The sequence below is a fragment of the Erpetoichthys calabaricus genome, chromosome 17 (genome assembly GCF_900747795.2).
Source record: "Erpetoichthys calabaricus chromosome 17, fErpCal1.3, whole genome shotgun sequence".
In the NCBI taxonomy this organism is placed as follows: Eukaryota; Metazoa; Chordata; class Cladistia; order Polypteriformes; family Polypteridae; genus Erpetoichthys; species Erpetoichthys calabaricus.
The window spans coordinates 15,931,937-15,952,312 of NC_041410.2; the positions used below are offsets into that span (position 1 = coordinate 15,931,937).

Here is a 20,376-nt window from a genome sequence, read left to right on the forward strand (position 1 = left end):
ATGAACAATGTCATGCACATTTGCAACTTTAATAAGTTTCAAGTTTCTGCTTATTCTTAATTTACCTATTAAGAAGCAATTCCTAACTTTTTTTTTTTTATATTATATATATTATATATATATATATTATATATAATATAATATTAATATTAATATATATATATATATATATATATATTATATTATATATATATATATATATATATATAAGTTTAAGCAATCAATTGACAAGATGGTACAGTGGAACCTCTGTTCACGAACGTCTTGGAACACAACACGTACAAATTGGTTTACGACCAAAAAGTTCGCCAAACTTTTGCATCTGTTCACGACCACACACAGTATACGAACAAGCCAGTGTCCCTTTCGGCTTTATTAGATGCAAATTTTTCCAGGGACCGTTCGGGGGGTGGGGGGGTGGTTGTGTGGTGGTGGTGGGGCAGTTTTATACACAATTTACATAACATTTCTATTATTATTGTTATTAAGCAGTTTGCATACGTTTGCAACCCGAGATTTTTCTTCTTTTTTTGCATATAACAAAGACATATGCTTTGCATTTGCCATCTCAACAGATTGCACATCACAAACATTAACACTGCTATCTTTTTTTCGTGTCTGCCATTTCTATAGGAGGGTGACAATGAGTTAAATTCCAATGGATGTTTTTCAAATGTTGACAAGCAATAAGCAAAAGGTATCCCTGAAAACCACTGAAAACAAAAACAGCAAAAAAAAAAAAACGGTACGAGGAAAGTTCGAAGAAAGATTTTTTTTTTTTAAAACAATGTTTCTGTTTGGGGATCGTTGTGCAAACGTGCACAACTGAGCTGCGACCACAGATCTAACTGCTCTGCGGATGATTCGTTCAAGCATTTCAAGGTCACTTCGTTGTAATGAAAGCATTTGCTGAATGTACTTCGTAGTAACGCAATTTCTATAGACTCATGTCTATATATGGGGAAACTGTCGGGACCATAAAAATACTTTGTTGTAATACTCTCTCACCTCGGTCTGTGCCGCTGCAAAGCCCCGCCCTGCCAAGTGTTCTGAAAAGTCTGAGTGAGTCTCCATTGCCGGCAGTTCTCTCGCGGCCCAGCTGTCAGACGGCTGCGGCCCGGTAGTGGGCCGCGGACCGGAGGTTGGGGACCCCTGTTTTAGTGTATGAAAAGAGTCTTCTTCAAAAGTGTGACACAGGAGATCTATTCTTCTGTACAAGACATTCTCTCAACATAGGAGCATTTACTAGAAAAAGTAAACCATATAACTACTGCAAATTTATCATGTTCACAATGCAAGAACCTTGATTATGACGAAAATCAAATTCGTCAGACCCTGTATATGGGAAGTTTTCCCATATACTTGCTAATATAGTAGAAAAAAATGAAATGAGATTATTGTTCTAACAGGTTAAAGTTTATAAGTAATTAAGGTCAATAATTAAAGGGGGGGGAAAAAAAACTTCACTAAACTGTCAACACTGAAGAGATATCACAATAAGCAAACTATCAGCATGGGTTAAGGCAAGTTGACTGAAGAGATAACTACTTGGGAATAGACAGATAACTAGAAGGCTGTAACTTGGTTTACATGATTAGATAAATAGACTATTGACATTTCTGCAGCGGTTGCATATTGTGGACTTCTCTAATACAACTGGTGAAAATACTGGGCAAAAAAAAAGTTTGCCATATCACACAGTTGGTATATACGGTTTTCTTTACAAAAATCATGCTAATTGAAAAAGCTGCAAGAAATAAAAAGTACATTTTCAATCTTCCCACAGTGTCCACATATGCATGAATTATACACGTCTCCTGGACCAACTGTTAAAGTAAAAACTAATAATCCATGTGACATTTGAGCAAAACTATGAAAATCTATGTCATTTGAATTTGCTTTCTCAGTAATTTCAGCATAAACAGAGACAAGATATAAATTCAAATTTAGAATCACATTTTCGAAAAAAAGTGTACAACCTAAAAAGGGCAATCACAGTGATGGTACAAGAAAAAAATTGAGCAATGTAACCTGCATAAGTCAGCAACTGAACTTTCTTTCCCAAATAAATTATCAAGTACTGCTTTTGGTTAAGGGTTTGAAGGATAATGAAACTTCCATTAGATAGATAATTAATCCCAAAGGGAAATTCACATTATTATGTGGAATAATCACCTTTCTGTGACAAATGTATACATATTTCTCAAAGAGCAATGAACAGGAGGTTTAACAGTTAAAAAGGAGTTTCATTTACTGTATTTTATCTGATACAGAAAGGAGTGCTTCAGAGAATAATACAATCTTGCTACAGGCAGTCAATAGCAAGTAATTTACACAGCAACCTCTACCAGGACATCCTGAAACTTAGTCAAAATGGAGAAAGAAGTAAATGAGAAAACAAGGCAAAAAGGCAAATCTGTTAAGAAATATGTAGTAGGACTCGTACTCTGGTCACGATTTGTAAGGCAAGACATAGAATGCAACACAAGTAATTGTCCCACTTTCAGATAAACAAGGCATTCTACAAACACACTGAGGAAGATTACTTCAACTTCCTTCCAGCCAAGTAACAAACGAGGAGTCAAAGCAGGTTTTGCTGGGGTGTTTTAATTACGCTATTTACACATTTTCTGAAGATAATGTTTACCTTTAGCATATTGAAAACTATGATATCACTGGATAATAGCTGTCTATTTTTAGGTCAATTTTAAGTAGCCTGATATTAAACTATAAAAACTAGTCTTCTAAAAATGTAACACTTTGTTCATTTTATTTTTATTGCTTCCTGTTCAACAGAGTGTCAAAACCCATGAAAAAAAAAAAAGTTTTAATATATATAGGTTTGCTAAACCATTAGACTCACTATTGCTACCAGAACTCCTAAAAAAGAGTAACCCAAAACCACACCACGGAACTATAACAGATCAGATTATGGAGCACTGTGAATGTTTAAACTGTTACTAATCAAGTTGTTTAAACAACTGAAAGCTGGATAGGGGCATGAGACCAGCTGATGATTACAAGATATTTGCGAAAGTGGGATGATGGCCACCTTAATTCTTTCCAAAAAATAGATCGAAAAGGCCAATACTTTTTAATATTTACAGAGATGTGAGGGGGGCCAAACATATAATGGTCTATTATGTAATACTGCTGTTCCATCATCACTGAAGACTGCATGTGGACAGATGTTTCCTGCAGTAGCCTGGACTGCCATGAATTTTTCAGCAAGTAGACCTGCTTCTCTCACTGCGGACAATTCAACTATTTAAATAAAACAGACAATAGGGGTGGGCGGTATGACCAAAATTCTATATCACGGTATTTTTCTAAATTATCCCAGTTTCACGGTATTTGACGGTATTTTTTCCCCCATGCATGAGTGGATGTTAACCACATTTTCCACTGCAATGACTGGCAAAGAATAACCTATTCCACTGTCATGAGCATTGTACAAAAAAACCATTTTAATGTGCACACAAGTATTAATACAGGTTTGCATTGCCCCATAAAGTGATAGTTTTCAAGGGGGTGGCACTAATGAAGAGAAGGAATCACATTGCATGACAGATGCAGTCAAAATATAGAATTTTTATTGAACAAATTTTGCAAACAACTTAAACTAATTTTGACAACATATTTTCAACCATCCAAAGAGGTATTTAGACTTTGTAAAATATCCAGAAGTGCTTGTCAAAAGTTGTATTGCACTGAACTTGCCTTAGAAAAGGAATAAATAGTAATTTTTTTTTTGTAAAACAACTACACTTTGTTAATGTTAACAATCTCTGTCCACTGACACATTAAAGTGACTTTTTAAACAACTTTACCATCATTAAACTGCATAATATTTAAACTAATAAATAACAAACAAAATAAATAATTGTATTATTACTGATAGTTGAACTATTACTTCAAGGCTTCAAGCCCAGGTGCATTACACAGTATTCACCAAATTAAAATAAAACAAAACAAGTGCAATCTTGGTGATGACATCTTTACCAACTGAACCATCATTTAGGCAAACTGCATTAATATGGACTTTGCTTTAAGCTAAGCTATATGCATAAATAATAAAACTGCAACTTGCATTGATAATGCTATTTGTGGTATAGCCCTACGGAATTGTATTAGGGCCACAGTGAAGAAAAAAAAAAAAAAAAACAACACCCCACTATACGTCGAGATTAAAGTCGACATTTCCACTTTATTCTCATAGTTTATAATTAAAGTAGAATGTCGTAAACGAAACTTCATCCTAAAATCATTGTTTAATTTACTAGATTTTCTCAAACCTCGTCATAAGTTAATGCAGCACATTAAATGCTTTGTGTTAAGTGTTCCCAGACCCAGTTGTTAATCACTACGCTTCTTAAACTGACTTCCTCTGCAGTAAGAGGAGACAGCAGTCACCACACAGAATACATTCACTGTATGATATTCCTGCTCTGTGAAAATTTAGAATGCTAAGATAAATACTTGATATCATTTTCATGATGAAATGCATTAAAGCAGGTATTAAACATGCATGGTAGTGTGGCGGTAGTGCTGCTCCCTCGCAGTAAGGGGTCCCCAGGTGTATGTTCAGTGTAGAGAACTTTATGGCAGGTGTGACGAGGCTCCAAAAAACTGGATGTATGAATAGCTATTGCAGAGGTTTAACTTAAATACTGTGTAAATGTTGGGTTTGTGATCTGGTGGTCGGAGACACGAACACAGAATTCAATGGATGTTCTTCTGTGCAGGCATTCTTTAATGCATGTGTGCCGTCTCTGATGTACCAAAACCCCAATTCCTATCCTTCCTTTTTCTTTCTCCACATAACCAATCACCACACGATAAATGTCTTTGTGAAATTAAAACTAGTTATAAAAACTTAGCCCACAGAGTGTTCAGAACTTTAAAAATATCTTCGTTATACATGTTTAATTATGCCATCCATTCAGGGTTGTGCCCATCCCTGAACGAGTCGCCAGCACATCGCAGGATGAATACGAGCAAAACATACACTAGCAGGGTCAATATAGCATAACAAAACCCCACATCCTACATGACATTGAAAGGAAACTGAAGCACCCCAAGTAAACCCACCAGAAAAACATGCAAATTCAACGAAGGGTACACCCGAGACACCCTTGCTGCGAGGCAGCAGTGCAACCTCCATGTCGCCATGCCCCCAACATGATTAATACATGATATAATTTTCATGGTGAAATGCATTAAAGCAAATATTTATCTTAGCACTCTAAATGTTCAGAGAGCAGGAATATCATGAAGTGAATGTATTCTGTGCGGCGATCGCTGCCGGTGCCTCCTCTTAGTGCAGAGGAAGTCAGTTTAAGAAGCTCGGGGAACACTTAACACAAAGCATTTAATGTGCTATATAACTTATGACGGGGTTTGCGAAAATCTAGTAAATATTCATTTTACGATTTAGTTTAGTTTATGATGTTCTACTTTAATGACAAAGTACGAGAATAAAGTCAACATGTCGACTTTATTCTCGTCATAAAAGTCGAGATTAAAGTGGAAATGTCGAGTATAAAGTCAACATGTCGTCACACTATTACACAGTACATTACACTGTATTGAAAACAAATAAAACAAGTACATCTTGGCTTGCAGTATTATCCAGTAGTATAGAAACAATATTTACACATTTGACCTTTCAAAACCAAAAGCATCTCCAGGCAACGGACATGACACACGAACTTTTGCTGAAAAAAGGAGTCATGTTCAACTTTATCGTCTGCTACAGTTTTGGAATGTTCTCTGTCCATTTTCACCACGCAATACCTACACTACCACACCTATTTAGAAGTGTAGCAGTGAAAAAGAGCCCCCGTGCAACTCCTCTGTGTTTAGCGGTGTAGCAGTGAAAAAGGTCCCCACTTAAACAGTTTCCCGCTGCGCCACGTTCCGAACGTCGTTTAGGCAATTTAAACCGGTGTTGCGGTATAAGAAAAATCCATATCATAACAAAAATAAAAAACGGTTTTCGGTATGAACCGGTATACTGCCCAGCACTAGTAAACAATGGTGCAAATTGCCCAGTATTCTCAATAGCACGCCACCAGAACAGTGGGTATCAAGCAATCACCCTTAGGCAAGGCAATATCCAGTCACACATGGCTATCACTCACTTGGAATATCTGATACATAAGCAGCCTTCCCTGGACGCCAGACATGTCTCTGATAGAGAACGTTCCTCACATGTTCTAATACCAACTATCTGCTTCACCTAGTGCATGAACTACTGCTTCTCTGGTTAAGCAGATGCAAAATGCTGAGCTAGATAAACCACAGGACTCCCTACATTATTCTTTGCTATGAATCAAACTACTGTCATTTTTAATCTAGGGAACTTTATACCATATGGCAAAACATGCAGTACCATTTCGGACCAAGTTAAAAAAAAAAAAAAAAAAATCAGAGTTAAAATGTTCAAATCCATCTACGGTTAATATAACGACAACAAATTTCAATACATATTAATGTATTGCCAAATGATAAAATAACCCTCTGGAGGATGACTTTTTATTGGCCAGGGTCAACTGGTGGGTTACTTTAGCTACCCATTCTACAATATCATAAGCATAAACCCGAAATTCAGAGAATAAACAAACCAGTGTTGTGCCATTAATGGTTAAAACCCTTAGGATGCAGGTCCAGTTCAATCAGTTTCCTAAAGTCTTCAAAGCAAAGAAAACTTTTGGAATTAAATTTTACTGCAATTATCACCCATTTACCTTATCAATAAATTGTTTTGGGAGGTAAAAAGAAAACAATTTAAATGTGAGGCAATTAAATAGATTGAGACAGCCATGTCCTATTCAGCACTACTGGCCTGTGCGACTACAGTCTGCATGGACTTTGCAGTACATCCTCGTCTAGCTCTCTCCCTAGGAAATTAAGCTCAGTAAATGCAGAACCAATGGCAAAATGGAAAAAAGTGTAAAGAGTGAAATGGGACAAGTGCGTTATTAATATGTACAACTATACAGAGTATACTGGGGTGTTTACTAGTTTTACTTTTATTGCTGGTGTAATAGTAGGCTTAGGCCAGGTTTATACTAAGCTACACAAGCGTTGTACTGTTTATACTTGCGCGTGTACTTTATGTAAATCTGGAAGATTCCACAAGGTGGCAATGCAAGATTCCATCACAGTAGGAACAGGTCCAGCTTTGCTGTGTTGTGAATTGCCTGAAACATCCATTAAATTTTGAGGACACCTTGCCACAATATCCCTGAAAAGGATGTTCAATGATTACATCCAACAATCCAGGGATGCGCCCATTCCAGCAAGCATCGGGCACAAGACAGAAACCACCCCTGGATGGGGCACCAGCTCATCACAAGGTGAATACAAACACTCACTTACACTAGCAACATTTTTGCATCACCAGACCCCCAAACATTCATGTCTTTGGAATGAAACCAGAGCACACTGTGGAAACCCATCAGGAAAACATGCAAACTCCAGGCAGGGAACAAAAGGGATGCGACTTCACTGTGAGGCAGTAGCGCCAATGTTCTGCTACTGTGCTGCCACAACGTGTAATATATTATCAGCCTTCACTATTTAAATGAAGTTAATGACTTATCCATAAAACATAACACTTTAATGATGAAATACATTAAAGCATGTATCAAGTATAAATCTAAGGATTCTAAATGTGCAAAGGGCAGGAATATCAAATATAATGTGTTGTGTGTGGCGATTGCTGCTGTCAGTTCAGGAGGAAGCCCCAGAAGCACTTCGCAATTAACTGGGTCGGTTTTAAGATGACGTTTACAATGGTCTACTTTAATGATAAAGTAAACTACAAGGTTAAAGTGGACATTGAGATTAAGGCTGAAATTTCCACTTTTAATCACAAAATACACCTTTCACTGTTTCCTTAATATTTTTTTCTCTGTGGCTCAAATACACTACCATGCATTCTGATGCTGTTGTGAAGGAGAGACCTTTAAAATGTATCGCATCTTTATGTTGGGGAATAAGCAACGCTTGATTATAAAAAAAAAAAAAAAAAAACACCATGAATGCGTTTGTATATCAGCATTTTGCTTCACCACATCAAACAAACATCGAAGCACGCACATCGATCCTGTATGATCCTCAAAGCAGCTTTGTCACATGTAGATAGTAAAACAGATTGACATCATGTTCAACTTGATTATAGTGCTCCCCTTGACTTTTTGCTGGTACTGCAACTCATTCACAGCATCACATCAATTTCTAAGGATGTGCTCAGAGGACACGTCAAATGAACACTGGTAACACGTGGCAGCCATGATGCATGCACATATGCGTTCGGAGCATGAAGTATAAACTGATTTTGACTCTGAATTTTTGGCTACCCACATTTCGTTACCCCACCATCCCCTTTAAAGTGACAGCTTGCCTAAAGTACCAAGTATAGCTTCAAGTAGTATGCACTGAGTAACTCCCACCATCCTGAATAGTCTCACATTTGTTCTGTGTTAACGGTGACAACTCCTGCAAATGAACAAATGGGGGGAATTCCAGAATATTAAAACCTTCTCTATTAACAGGCTCCAATGCATTGGTCTGATAAGGGAAAATGGACCTCAACATCTATAACCAATTAAAAAGCAGTCCTTCAATTCCCCACCCAAGGTATTCATTCCTGAAGTGTCAGCCGATCCTTGTTATTAAAATGAACAGGACATAACAGAAAGAACCTTGAGTGTTTTTTTTTTTTTTTTTTTTAAATATATAAACTGGACATCATCTCCCCCCAAGTCCCAAAGAGATTCCTGAAGGTGGCTGCCTAAAGGCTATTAATAAACTATTCAGTTTCTAGTTCGCTTATGTAGTTTAGGGCTGCTGGTGCCTATCCTGGCAACATCGAGTGCAATGTACTAACACACCACTGGTGAGGCATTTGTCCACGTCACAGTATAATTGCACGCACATCCACACTTCTACTATATTTAGAGAGTCACCAATTAATCTTGTATACACTAAACTGACACACAAGAGGGACTCTGAGGCAGTGAGCAGAAACAATAAGCACTGTGCCAAAGCAGTAAATGCAATTAAAAAATTGAAGAGTTTAAAAAAAAAAAAAAAAAAAAAAAAGTATGCAGATCATGTTAGTCTCGCAAAAACACTTTGTTGAAATGTTGTGTAATGTAATTAATAAATATGGTTTCTAAGTCCAATTTTTGTCTAGTGCCTATAACAAGGAAATAGAATGATGTTTGGGTTACATGATCACAGTTAATTTGCAGCTCATGACTGGCATTACTCTGCATGCAAGTGTTACATGAGGCATGTGGCCTCTGGGCACAGAAAAAGCAGCTGCAGCCAAATTCCTTATTTGCCACACTCCCCTCCACAGCTATATATATACTTTGCTAGGCAATAGTGCCAGCTGCACTTCTCTCAGGATAGAGACCAATGAGACACATGGATTTCCCTATTTAAAGTACTGGCCTTAACTTGAACAATATATCCATGCATTGAAAGGAAAATACCAACTGACATTAAAAAGATACTTTATAACCCAACACTGCTTTATGCAAAGAACTTGTCGCCAAGGCTTAAAAACCAACCTTTTCTCTCATGCAGCTTCAAATGAACAACATATTTATCATCATTAGTGAGTTGATAGCTGTGGGCCAAAAGTGTGCAAGGTATTTTCTTTCATCATTCATGGAGTAGATCCTCTTGACATGGAGATGTGGCCAGAAATGTACAAATAACTTGTAGATAGATAGATACTTTATTAATCCCAAGGGGAAATTCACACAATACACACTTGTACACTCCTAGAATGTTCTTGCACCTCTGGTTTCTACCCACACAACACCTGATGAACAGAATTCACACAGGTATTGACATTTTACCTCCAATATTAACAGAATGATACTCTCAACACTAATCTATTTTGCTTCAGAATTGTTTATACATTTTATTAGTGTTACTGAATCAATGGGAAAAAATTATCCAAATTGTGAAAACATTACAGGATACGAATGATTTGCCAATTTCCCTCATAAAAGGCAAACACTTTGCTACTGTAGCAAATTCCTGCGATCATTAATTAACTGGAATACAACCTTAAACGGTGCTACACATCAACTGGAGGGAAAAATCACCTGAGCCCACTCCTACCAAAAGCTTATTTTACACTTTTAATCAAACCAGTACTATACAGTTTTGTTTTACAATATATTATATATACACATATACACACACACAAACAGTATATCTCTCAACAATGGTAGTTTTTGTGGGGTACCTCAAATTTTTAGAAGTATGCTTCTCAGGATCACCGACAACACTTAGCCAAGGACCAGTGGACTGCAGTACTCTACCTCACTTTCTTTGCTTTGGTCTCATTTGTTAAACTGAGGACCACTCTGTTCTATAATTCTATTGTTCCAGGTGTCCCTATATTGAAAGGGGATTCTGAAAATAATTCTATATGAAGTAATCAATTTTATGTACTGTGCCTTATAGAAATGTAAATATTCAGTCTAACATGTGCCACAATACGAGTCTTCTATATTTTTGCTGTAATGTCACTTTTCAGAAAAAAAAAAAAAGTTCAAGTTCTCATACAAGTTAACTTGTAATTAAAAAGGGTTACAAAAAATATTTCATGATTAAGTTTGGATACTTAAAATGGTGTATAAATCCTTAATTTCCCATTCCTTCCCAGCACTGCTGGTTTAATACATGAACAAATGGACACGGACACTGACATTAGAGAAACATGACACTCATCACAACAAAGACACTGGTATACAAAAAACCAAACAAAGTTTTGTAGTGCAATGGTGGAGAGGGCTGTAAAGGTTAGTCAATCAAGTATATACAACCAGAGTTCTGTGTGACACTGTCCTCTGGGATGGTGGCAAGCAACAGTTATAACAGATCACCTTAAAGATGCCTCAGAGATTGTCCAACACCACAAGAGCCAGATTTTGGGAAAGTTTCTCATAGTTTAGTTTACTTCTATATGTCACAAAACAGTCATTCATATCCCCCCGCCCCCGCCCCCCCCCCCCCCCCACTATGCTCTTGTAAAAACAAACATATCTAGATTAAGATTGCGACTCCTATGTACAGCAAAGCCCAACGCTAGTAATGCCCAGAGGAACTTTAGTTAATTCTAGTTAAGTGTGGTAACAAGTGCATCATGCCGTAGGAATGGGGAATTCATTAAATTGAGTTGAAAAGAAAAATGGGTTGAATCCATGCTGAAAAATATTGCTAGGAAGATTGTTTCTATCAACTTAAATGACTGGAGGAGGATTCCTCTTTCAATATAAGAATGAGCCTCAGTCCATGGACAAACACCGTGGTGGTTTGAAACAAAGGTGAATGTCAAAGTCCTGACTTCACTGCAGTCCAGAATCTGACCTGACTTTTATATTATGGTGTTTGTACCAAATTCCATGAGCCAAAAAAATCTGCCACTTTGCCAAAAAAAAAAAAGGCTCCTAGCTAGTAAGCCAAACTTAGATTAAAAGCTAAAAACATCTAAGAAATAACATGTTTTGGGCTTACAAGAACAGTACTGTGGAAGTTGTGTGTAATATTGGGAGCATTCTAAAAGTAAACTGGATATAAATATTTTAGCAAAGGACTGTATAAATAAAAATTCAAGGTTCAGTTTTAACTCAACATTCAGCTAAACCAGTGCAATCCTATACAAACTTTAGATGAGTTGGTAACATTGGTGTACCGTTTGGAGGTCCTCGACCAATGGGTTTTTTTTTTTTGTTTCTTTAAAATAAAAAAAACGTTTTGCAGTACTGGAGCAGCTCTCAACTTAAGACGGGTTTTACTGATATCTAAAGAATGGACTTTACTATTGTAGTAACAACATGAACATACACGTGTATATTTTTAAATTACAAAGTAGACAGTAAAAGTCCTTTACAGCAGTGGTATTCAAAATGTTTTGGACCGAGGACCATTTGTCCAAAGTCAAATCTGCCAGTGGACCACTGGATTCAGACAGTCACCTGTTAGTGAGATTCTATGTTATGTTATGTTTCACAAACTTATCTTAAGGTATTTCTGTGAAAAATATTACAATTCAAATTCAATGTTACTGGATTTGTGTTTCAAAAACTTAGATTTCAAAAAGTGATCAGTAAAAACACCTTAGCCACCAAGCAAGTAGCCTGTCACAGCAAGAATGCAGGCGTCACCATTGACATGGAGTTAAAAAGACTCCCCTTGACCAGAAGTGGGTTCTCCAGACCAACAAAGTGAGTTGAGAAGAGAGACCTGCACAATGATCAAGGTCGACTGGATGTGAGGGAGACGGATGCTAAACAAGTATTGCAAGGTATATTGGTTAAGTATTGGGGATATCTGCTAGAAGACTTAATTGTGAAAAATAAAGGCTTATGTAGGAGTATATAGCAGACAGGTGTACCTGAGCATCAAAAGTTATTTTGCCCTTAAGACAGTGTTCAGACTACTTTGTGCTCACTTTGGGACCACTGATGATCCATGGACTAGACTGGGAACAACAGTTTTGTGGTGCAAGGAATGACACCTGGTAGGGTACATTTGCCCTTTAGAGATAATCAGTATCACTACTGCTATTTTACCAACCTAGCATAATGTGTGCTAATGACAGACTTTCAGGTGCCAAATTCAAAGCACAGGCTTTTAATATGTTGGTATCATCCCAGAGGGACACGTCAGGTGTAGCCAATGTGTACCACAGTGACAAGCAAATCATGCACAAATTTGGGTAAATGGAAAGCATACTTGTTCTTGCTTCATAAGCACAGGTGAAGTGCTCAGAATTCAGATTTCTGCAAGCTTTTCTATATGTTCCAAATGTAGATTATAAGATTTACTGGTGAAGTTAAGACCTATAAAATGGAGGGGAAAAAAACCCCTAAAACTATAGGACGTTATGTGCGAAATTAAGATCACAGAATAAAAGTACCTGGTATTAGCTTGTGGTTTACCAGGTTACATTTTGATAGAATCTTAAAGAATTAACAGAGGGTGCACCACATTACTTTAGCCAGCTATTCATTGTTTTACTTAAATGAGTAGGTCAGTTTGCTGCAAAATTGTTCTTTTTCTAATCAAGGACTACACAAAAGAATCTGCTTTGACCTAGACACAGCAATACAGAATAGCAAAGAAATTCTGTTCAATTGGTTAACGGATGAATGAGTAGCTAGCAAGCACATTTGCTACTAATGTAAAAATCAAGGCACACAACACCTGTCAGTTTCAAAATTCGGCCGAAACATTGATTTTGCTGGGCTTGACTTGGGCATGGCACATTTCTTCATACATTGTACCTAACCTAAAGCTGACGAATGACATCTTTCTTTAAAACTGGGGGAGGGAAAAAAAAAACACAGCCAGCTAATATTCCTCAAAGCCATAAAATGGTAAAGCCATTCTTTGTCATTTTCTCTTAAATTTTCATAGCACAATAAATGGTGTATTTTAAAGGATATATACAGTAATAATTGAATTGTATATTCTCATCTTATGCATTTATTTTTCAAATATAGAGTTTAGACAAAATGTGTTAAGACTAAAGAATAACAAATACATTTTTTTAAATAAACATTTATTAATTTTTTAAAACAATGTTACATTATTAGAATGTTTAAAAAGATCTTGTTACAACTGTTTTTAGCAGGGAGAGTAAAGCTGTTCAAGTAGAAAAAAAAAAATTGTGCATTATAACCAGTATAAATGTGTAAATATTAAATCTTGATTCTCCTTATTCTTGAGTTAAACAATTAAAATGTCAAGAAAAGTTAAAGCATTTTAATGAAGAGTAAATCAAGGCTGTAAATGCCCAGTGACATGTTGGTAGTTGCATACATCCAAATCAACAGTGCCTGTAGACCTCAAATGAAAGTGGAGAGGTGGTGGATGGGGGGGGGGGGGGGGGGGAGGGGGTGGTGCTGGCTTACATTTCTTTTTTGCAATTGTAATGTTGACAGTTCATTATGCTTATATGGAGGTTTTCCATAAAAAGTCATTACAAATTAATCAAACTACACTGCTTCATTTATGTGCAATTACTCCAAATATTATACGTCAAAAGAGGGCTATATAAATTGTAACAGTTGCTTTGTCAGTGGAAGTGTACATAATTGTTATTGTCGACAAACAGCTATATTATGTATGACAGCAGCAGCCACTCACTTGCTTTGTAACAAAGAACTGTAGAAAGAAACCTTAAGGGGAACGGAAAAAGAAAGCAAGATTAAAAAAAAGGCATTTAAATTACATACAAGTCATCTTAAATTTTGAGTCTAAATTTGCAGACTACCAATTTATTATAACAGGAATTTACTGCGTGTCTAGAGGAAAACACATTCCTTAAGCAAGAATGAGAATTCAAGTAAAAATAAAACTGTTGTTGTTGAATACACATTACACCTAATTCAAAAAGGTAAAACTACTCTAGATTTACAATTACATATTATATAAAGTAGTTTTTGAAATAGGCCTAATTAACAGGCTAATTCTATCTTTAACATGAAACATGTACTGCAAGTCATTTTCTGATTCATACAGCATTCAGGAAATTAGATCGTGCTGAAGGTGGCACATTACCAACTTCCTTTGTTTAAGATACCCAACACACTGTAAATAAAAGACTAAAACACTCCAATCCAGTACACACCTTCTATCAGCAGCAATTTCTTTTCTTTGTAGATCATATTTAGAACCCCTGTGTAAAGGAAGTTGCCTCCCGGTTACAACTGGGTTACACTGTCAGTATCTAAGGGCTCCAGATGTCTGCAGTACTCAGTTCTTGCTGCATGCTCTGTTTCAGCTCGCTCTCTCTCTCTCTCTCTCTGCAAGACACATGCTTAGCCCTCCTCTACCAACCACCTCGCCCGTCCTACCCCCCCCCCCCCCCCCCCCCAAACTGGAGAGGGAAGATTTCACAACACACATAGCAACAGTGCCGCGCTCCAATTGGTGGGGAGGTGTGTTTATATCCTTCGACACTTGTCTAACTCCACTACTGTTTCCTGTCAGTTTGGCAACAATAAATGTATTCTTTATTGTGCCCTCGTGAACTCAGCTGTTTCTAGAAGATAAATTATTTGCAGAGTAAAGAACACTACTGGAGCATATTCAGTCATATTTTCTAACATTTATTTGCAAGCGGCTGGAACGAAAAACTAAATCTGAATTAAGGCAACAAAGTTGTCACAGCACAAGAGGAAAAAAAAACTTGGCAAAGAATAAAATCAGCAGAAATAACAGGAAAACTATTTAGATAATACATACTAAATCTATATCTACTGGAAGAGCTTGTAATCACTATAGTGTCATTTTTTACTATCCAAACTTTAATCAAGTACAGTCTCTACTTCAAGGTTTCTTTTGAAATGTCAAAAAGCTGGTAAGCCAGACACCAAAAACAACACACACAACATCTGCTGCCACATTTCATAATAATTAAAACACTAGCAAATTCAAGCCTTCGTCAACCACTGCAAGTGAGAGATTGGAATATATTCTGCAAACTTTGTGGTTTACAGTCTCTCGGCCATTACAGGGTTTCATTTTGAGGTAATCACCTGCTACTGAGCACAGGGTTTACAAGCAGCTTTTTACTATTTGGCAGACTTTGCTTATTTGCAGGGCTCCCAGGCTACACAGTAGGCCTAAATTGCACAAATTTATACTTGCAAAAGTCCACAGGGGGAAAAAAAAAAAAAGTCTATGAGCCAAGAATATGCTTGAATTATTTATATGGTATTAACAATATAGTATTCTGATGTAAGAGTATGCACAGAAAGCTTGGTGGTTAATCTTCATGTCTCTTTGCATTTAACAGGCAGCAGTTTAGTAAATCAAAGCATTTAACCATCTCATATATATTTCTCTTCTGGTTCGTCCTGCTTCCACTTCAAAACCAGTCCCGCCCACACGCAGCCGACACAGCATTTCTCGATTCCTATTCGTCCTCTTCCATGTCATGCACTATACTGGCCTGCTGAGCATTATACAGCCAACAAGTACTCGAGGTGCTGCCACAACGGTAAAGTAGCTTTACCGCCTTTGCAGGAGCCACCTGTGTCTTTGCTGTGTAAGAAGCTGTTGTAAACATCAGAAGCTAAAAATTATCGTGAACACATTCAAAAATACAACTCTTCTCTAGTGTTTGCTTAAATGGGTGCACAGATAACAACCTCCTGGCCACGGACCATACTGTTTTAAAATACACGGGCAAATTTATCACCAAATTTCTCCACTATATGCTAACACTTCTACCTCAGTTGCATGTTTTTGACACAGCGCAAGCTACTGAAGTACGCTTACAAAATAAAGCAAACTCTGCATGCAGTGAAAATTTACTTCTCTAGCTAGATTCCATGCTCAGAACCATCAACCCCTTATAACTTCTTTTATAACTTCTTAATTCAGTTCAGGGTGCTAGGGAGCTGCAGCATACCCCAGCAACACAGAATACAGTGCAAGTAAAGCTCAGGGCATACACATAGCCAATTCAGAAATTATACAATTCCACTTTCAAATTATCTTGATAGAACATGCAATCTTACACTCCTGCTTTTCAAAAAGTTAGAAGGCTGCAAAAAAAAAAAAAAAAAAAAAAAAGTTTTACTACTTAAACCTCCACCTTATTAAATGGTTAAGTGTCTGATTGCCAAGTCCATAGTTCCAACAAATGGTGCATCACATAAACTGCATTTCAGTTTTTGTTTCAAAAAGATGGTGCATCAAAAATAACACTGCTTTTACAAATCCCATACCAAATGGCACATAACAGAGGCATATGCATTGTACTGGTCATTCCAACAGATGGTGCATCATCAACATTGGCAGTAATAAAATGCACTGCAGTTTTCATTCCATCATCAGATGTTGCATCACAAACATTTGTAGTAATAAAATGCATGACTACAAATGTTTGATGCGACATCTGTTAAACTGCATTACATCCATCTTTCTAGCACTACATGCAGTACAAAATACATTCCAATAGACGGTGCATCACAAACATTATTGCCGAGGTCCACATTGATTAAGTACTTCGATTTCATAAAATAAGCGGTAAGAATGGGCAAAATCTCATTATTGAGAGGTCATTTTGTTAAATGCTTTCTACATTGAGCTTGGCAGATCCCAAAGTATAATTTACACCAAAGTTACAGGTCACTTTTCCCTCACACTTGCATCATAAGTACAGATCTATAGTATTTACTTTGTTTATATATTTAAAAGAAAACATCACACACTAGGGGCCCCCTTTGAAGTCTGCAGAAAAGTAAACCAAGAAAGCCCATCATGCATATGGTCATATTTCATGCATATTCAATAACTTGAAGATATAGGTTTATCTTAACGCTGCAACTCTGGAGAGAAAATGCACACCAGACCAGTTTATAAATCACTACTTGCCTAACACTGAAATCTTTGAGATATGGGATTAAAACCTGGAGCACTCTACAAAGAATCCACACTATGCAAACACAGGGAGATCATGCATACCTGACAGTGATAAGATTCAGGAACTAGCCTTCTGAAACAGTGAAGCATCAGTGTTAACTACTGCACCACAATGCACATTTATCTATAGAAAGTCAAACTTCTGTAGAAAATTCAGACAAAGTTGTGCAGTTTAGGGCTACTCTTGAATATATATTTAATATTTCATGTATCACAAACATATCTAAGAATATAAACAAATGCAAATATATTTTAAATGCACACACACGGGGGGGAAAAAAAAATTTCACATCAGAAAAATTCATGGCTAAATTAATGTTCTGTGAAATCTATACAGTGTGAGCCTCTGCACCTTTACTGTGCTGCAGTGACAGAATGAAATGCAAAAAAAACTGACAAATAGCTATTGCTGGTGCAGTTTTAGTGCTTGCACATAATGCGCAATAAATGGTCCAACAAACGAACAATTTTTGTGCCACAGCACAAAAAGAGAATTAGCAGTACCTAGTTATTTTTTATATATAATATACTGTTAATCCTGGAAGCTAATTTTAAAGCTGTACTTGGGATAAAACTCGGAAGACCTGTTCTTGGGACAGGTGGCCTTTAAGGAACCGTTTTTAAACTCTGTTTCATGTCAAGTGATCAGCGGGACCTTTGGTTACAAACAGGCTACCAAAATTTTTTGAAAAAATTGCACCTAAGTGTTTTATATTGAATATCACATCCTCATACACTTCATCCATCTCATCAAAGTGCTCTAAAGACACCACGCAATTGAACAACTTGATCAACATAGCACTCCCAATGAAGCAAGAATCACAAAAACAGCTGCTGATAATGTGACATTTATGCTGATTATGCAAGGCAGTTTAGTATTTGCCCTGTCAAAACAGCCTGTCAGGCTGTACTCTCATAAAGACAGCATTCTTGAGCTTTGTCTTGCTAAGCTGCTACTGCAGATAATATGGTTATTTGCCCATGTTAGTTTGCCAGGTCAGGGCCACCAGAGGGGGAAGAGACCAGTTGGTGGCTTCTGTACAAGCTTGGCACAATGAGCAATAAAGCTTTCAAAGGCAGGAGGGAACAATGCTCCAATAAACTCCAAGAACAGGAAGGGAATCATAAATGGTACTAGAACCAACTAGACTGCCAAAAAATGATTTGGAATATAAGCTTTTGTATACAGATTTATCAATTAGCACAAGTTTGGGTTCCTGTTCCATTAATCGAGAACATTTCAGTATATGCTTCTTTCACTTCAATATTTGTTCTATAAAAGGGAAAAGGAAATAAAGCTTTACAATAGAGTTTTGATACTGATCAACATTTTCAAATCGGAAACATAAAATACAAATTTTTGCAAACTATTTTAATTACAAGAGGAGGTGAATAAATTAAAAACATTTCAGCAATTTCTCTACGTAGGGCATTAAAAACCTGTACAATTGCTTCTGCATCTCTAAAATGGGCTAAAATGCAAAGCGAAAAAAAATGTGTCTATAGTGGCGACTAATGTGGCAACATTGTTATTGACATTTATGCTCTTTGGCCAGGAGTTAACATAGCACACTTAGTGTGACACACATGCAAAGTTTAAAACATGGAAAGAAAAAAAAAAAAAAAAAAAAAACACCTTTCAGGTGATAAAATAGGTAAAGCCATTCATAAGGTTCTTTGCCCTGTCCTATGGGACATAATACTGGATCTCTGCACTCACAAAAAAAAAAAAATGATGCTAAACGGCTTGTTATCCAATGATGGATGCCAATTAAATAGACACACACATTTGCTCTCACCCCCCATCCCCTGTGCCAATCATTCAACGTCAACACTTTGCACTGGAGTTAAAATAGATGGATAAGATTTTGCAAAGATGCAATTCAGAGGGAGACCCCTTTCCAGGTAGTTTGGGTGTGCAGTGGGTATCAAAAATGGGCTAAAAAAAAAAAAAAAAAAAAAAACACACAACAGAACACAAGCGCTCCTTTTCAGAGCTAAACTGGAAATCAATCGTTGCCGCCTCAGAAATACAACAATACTAACTGCTTTGCTCTTCGACCTCTTCTTTCTGAAGGCCCAACTTTTCTCCCTAATACTATTTAATAAAATGCATCGTTTTTCACAGATCTATAGCTGTGCCACATTCCACTCTTTTTTTATTATTATTATAACTGACTGCAGTGCATTGGATATTTAGGGACTTGGTTTCTGTTGAAAAGTACCAAACTACAGAAATCTGGATCAGATCTCATTTTAGGTGCACTATTACAAAATGGGTGAAATGTGCCATTTTCTGCAAAAAATCTGACCTTATTGAAATGGTATTAACAGATTTATATTGTACCCCTTACATTTAAAATGCATCAGAAGATGTTTTACATTTCAATATGTATGAATCATTAAGATTTCTTTAAAAACAAAATACTAGTTGGCAATTAAAATTTAAAGCAACACTGGAGTTAAATAAAAATGATGTTATTTTGAAATTGGTCAACATTGCTCTTCAAATAATGAAGAGCAATCTGTAAAAACTGAGTTATTAAAATTTAAAAGAGACTAAGCATAATATTTTTTTTCAAATGAATTAAAATGCACACAAAAGACTCGAGTCTATTTGCTATGGTGATGCATTCAATAAGAGGAATAAAAGTATAATTATAAATTACAGAAAAAGTTGCTTCTAACAGAAGGGACAGGAAAGAAAAACAGTACTTTCACTGTAAATGAATTTTTGATATTAGCGCTAGCAAATGTAAAATCAAAAGATCAGGGGTACCCTGTCAACAATTCTCACGCAGAGGGAGTGTGACTGACTCAAATTACAAAGGACTGGGTGGGGCTCCCTCCTAATTTCCAAGGTTTTTTTAAAAAAAAAAAAAAAAAAAAACTGGCAAAGCA

General features: G+C 36.6%; 1 protein-coding gene across 2 annotated transcripts in view; it reads right to left on the bottom strand.

The window, feature by feature from the left end:
• The window catches only part of atosa (atos homolog A), a 67,184-nt gene that overhangs the window by 32,186 nt on the left and 14,622 nt on the right, over positions 1–20,376 (bottom strand). The window contains exon 1 of one of the 2 annotated variants that reach the window (XM_028823849.2): positions 14,672–14,826. The exons of the other annotated variant lie outside the window; for it this stretch is intronic. Within the exon in view, the coding sequence (XP_028679682.2) occupies positions 14,672–14,708 (37 nt within the window). The 5' untranslated portion in view covers positions 14,709–14,826. Of the gene's footprint in view, positions 1–14,671; positions 14,827–20,376 lie in introns of those variants that run through there. 2 annotated transcript variants of the gene reach the window in all.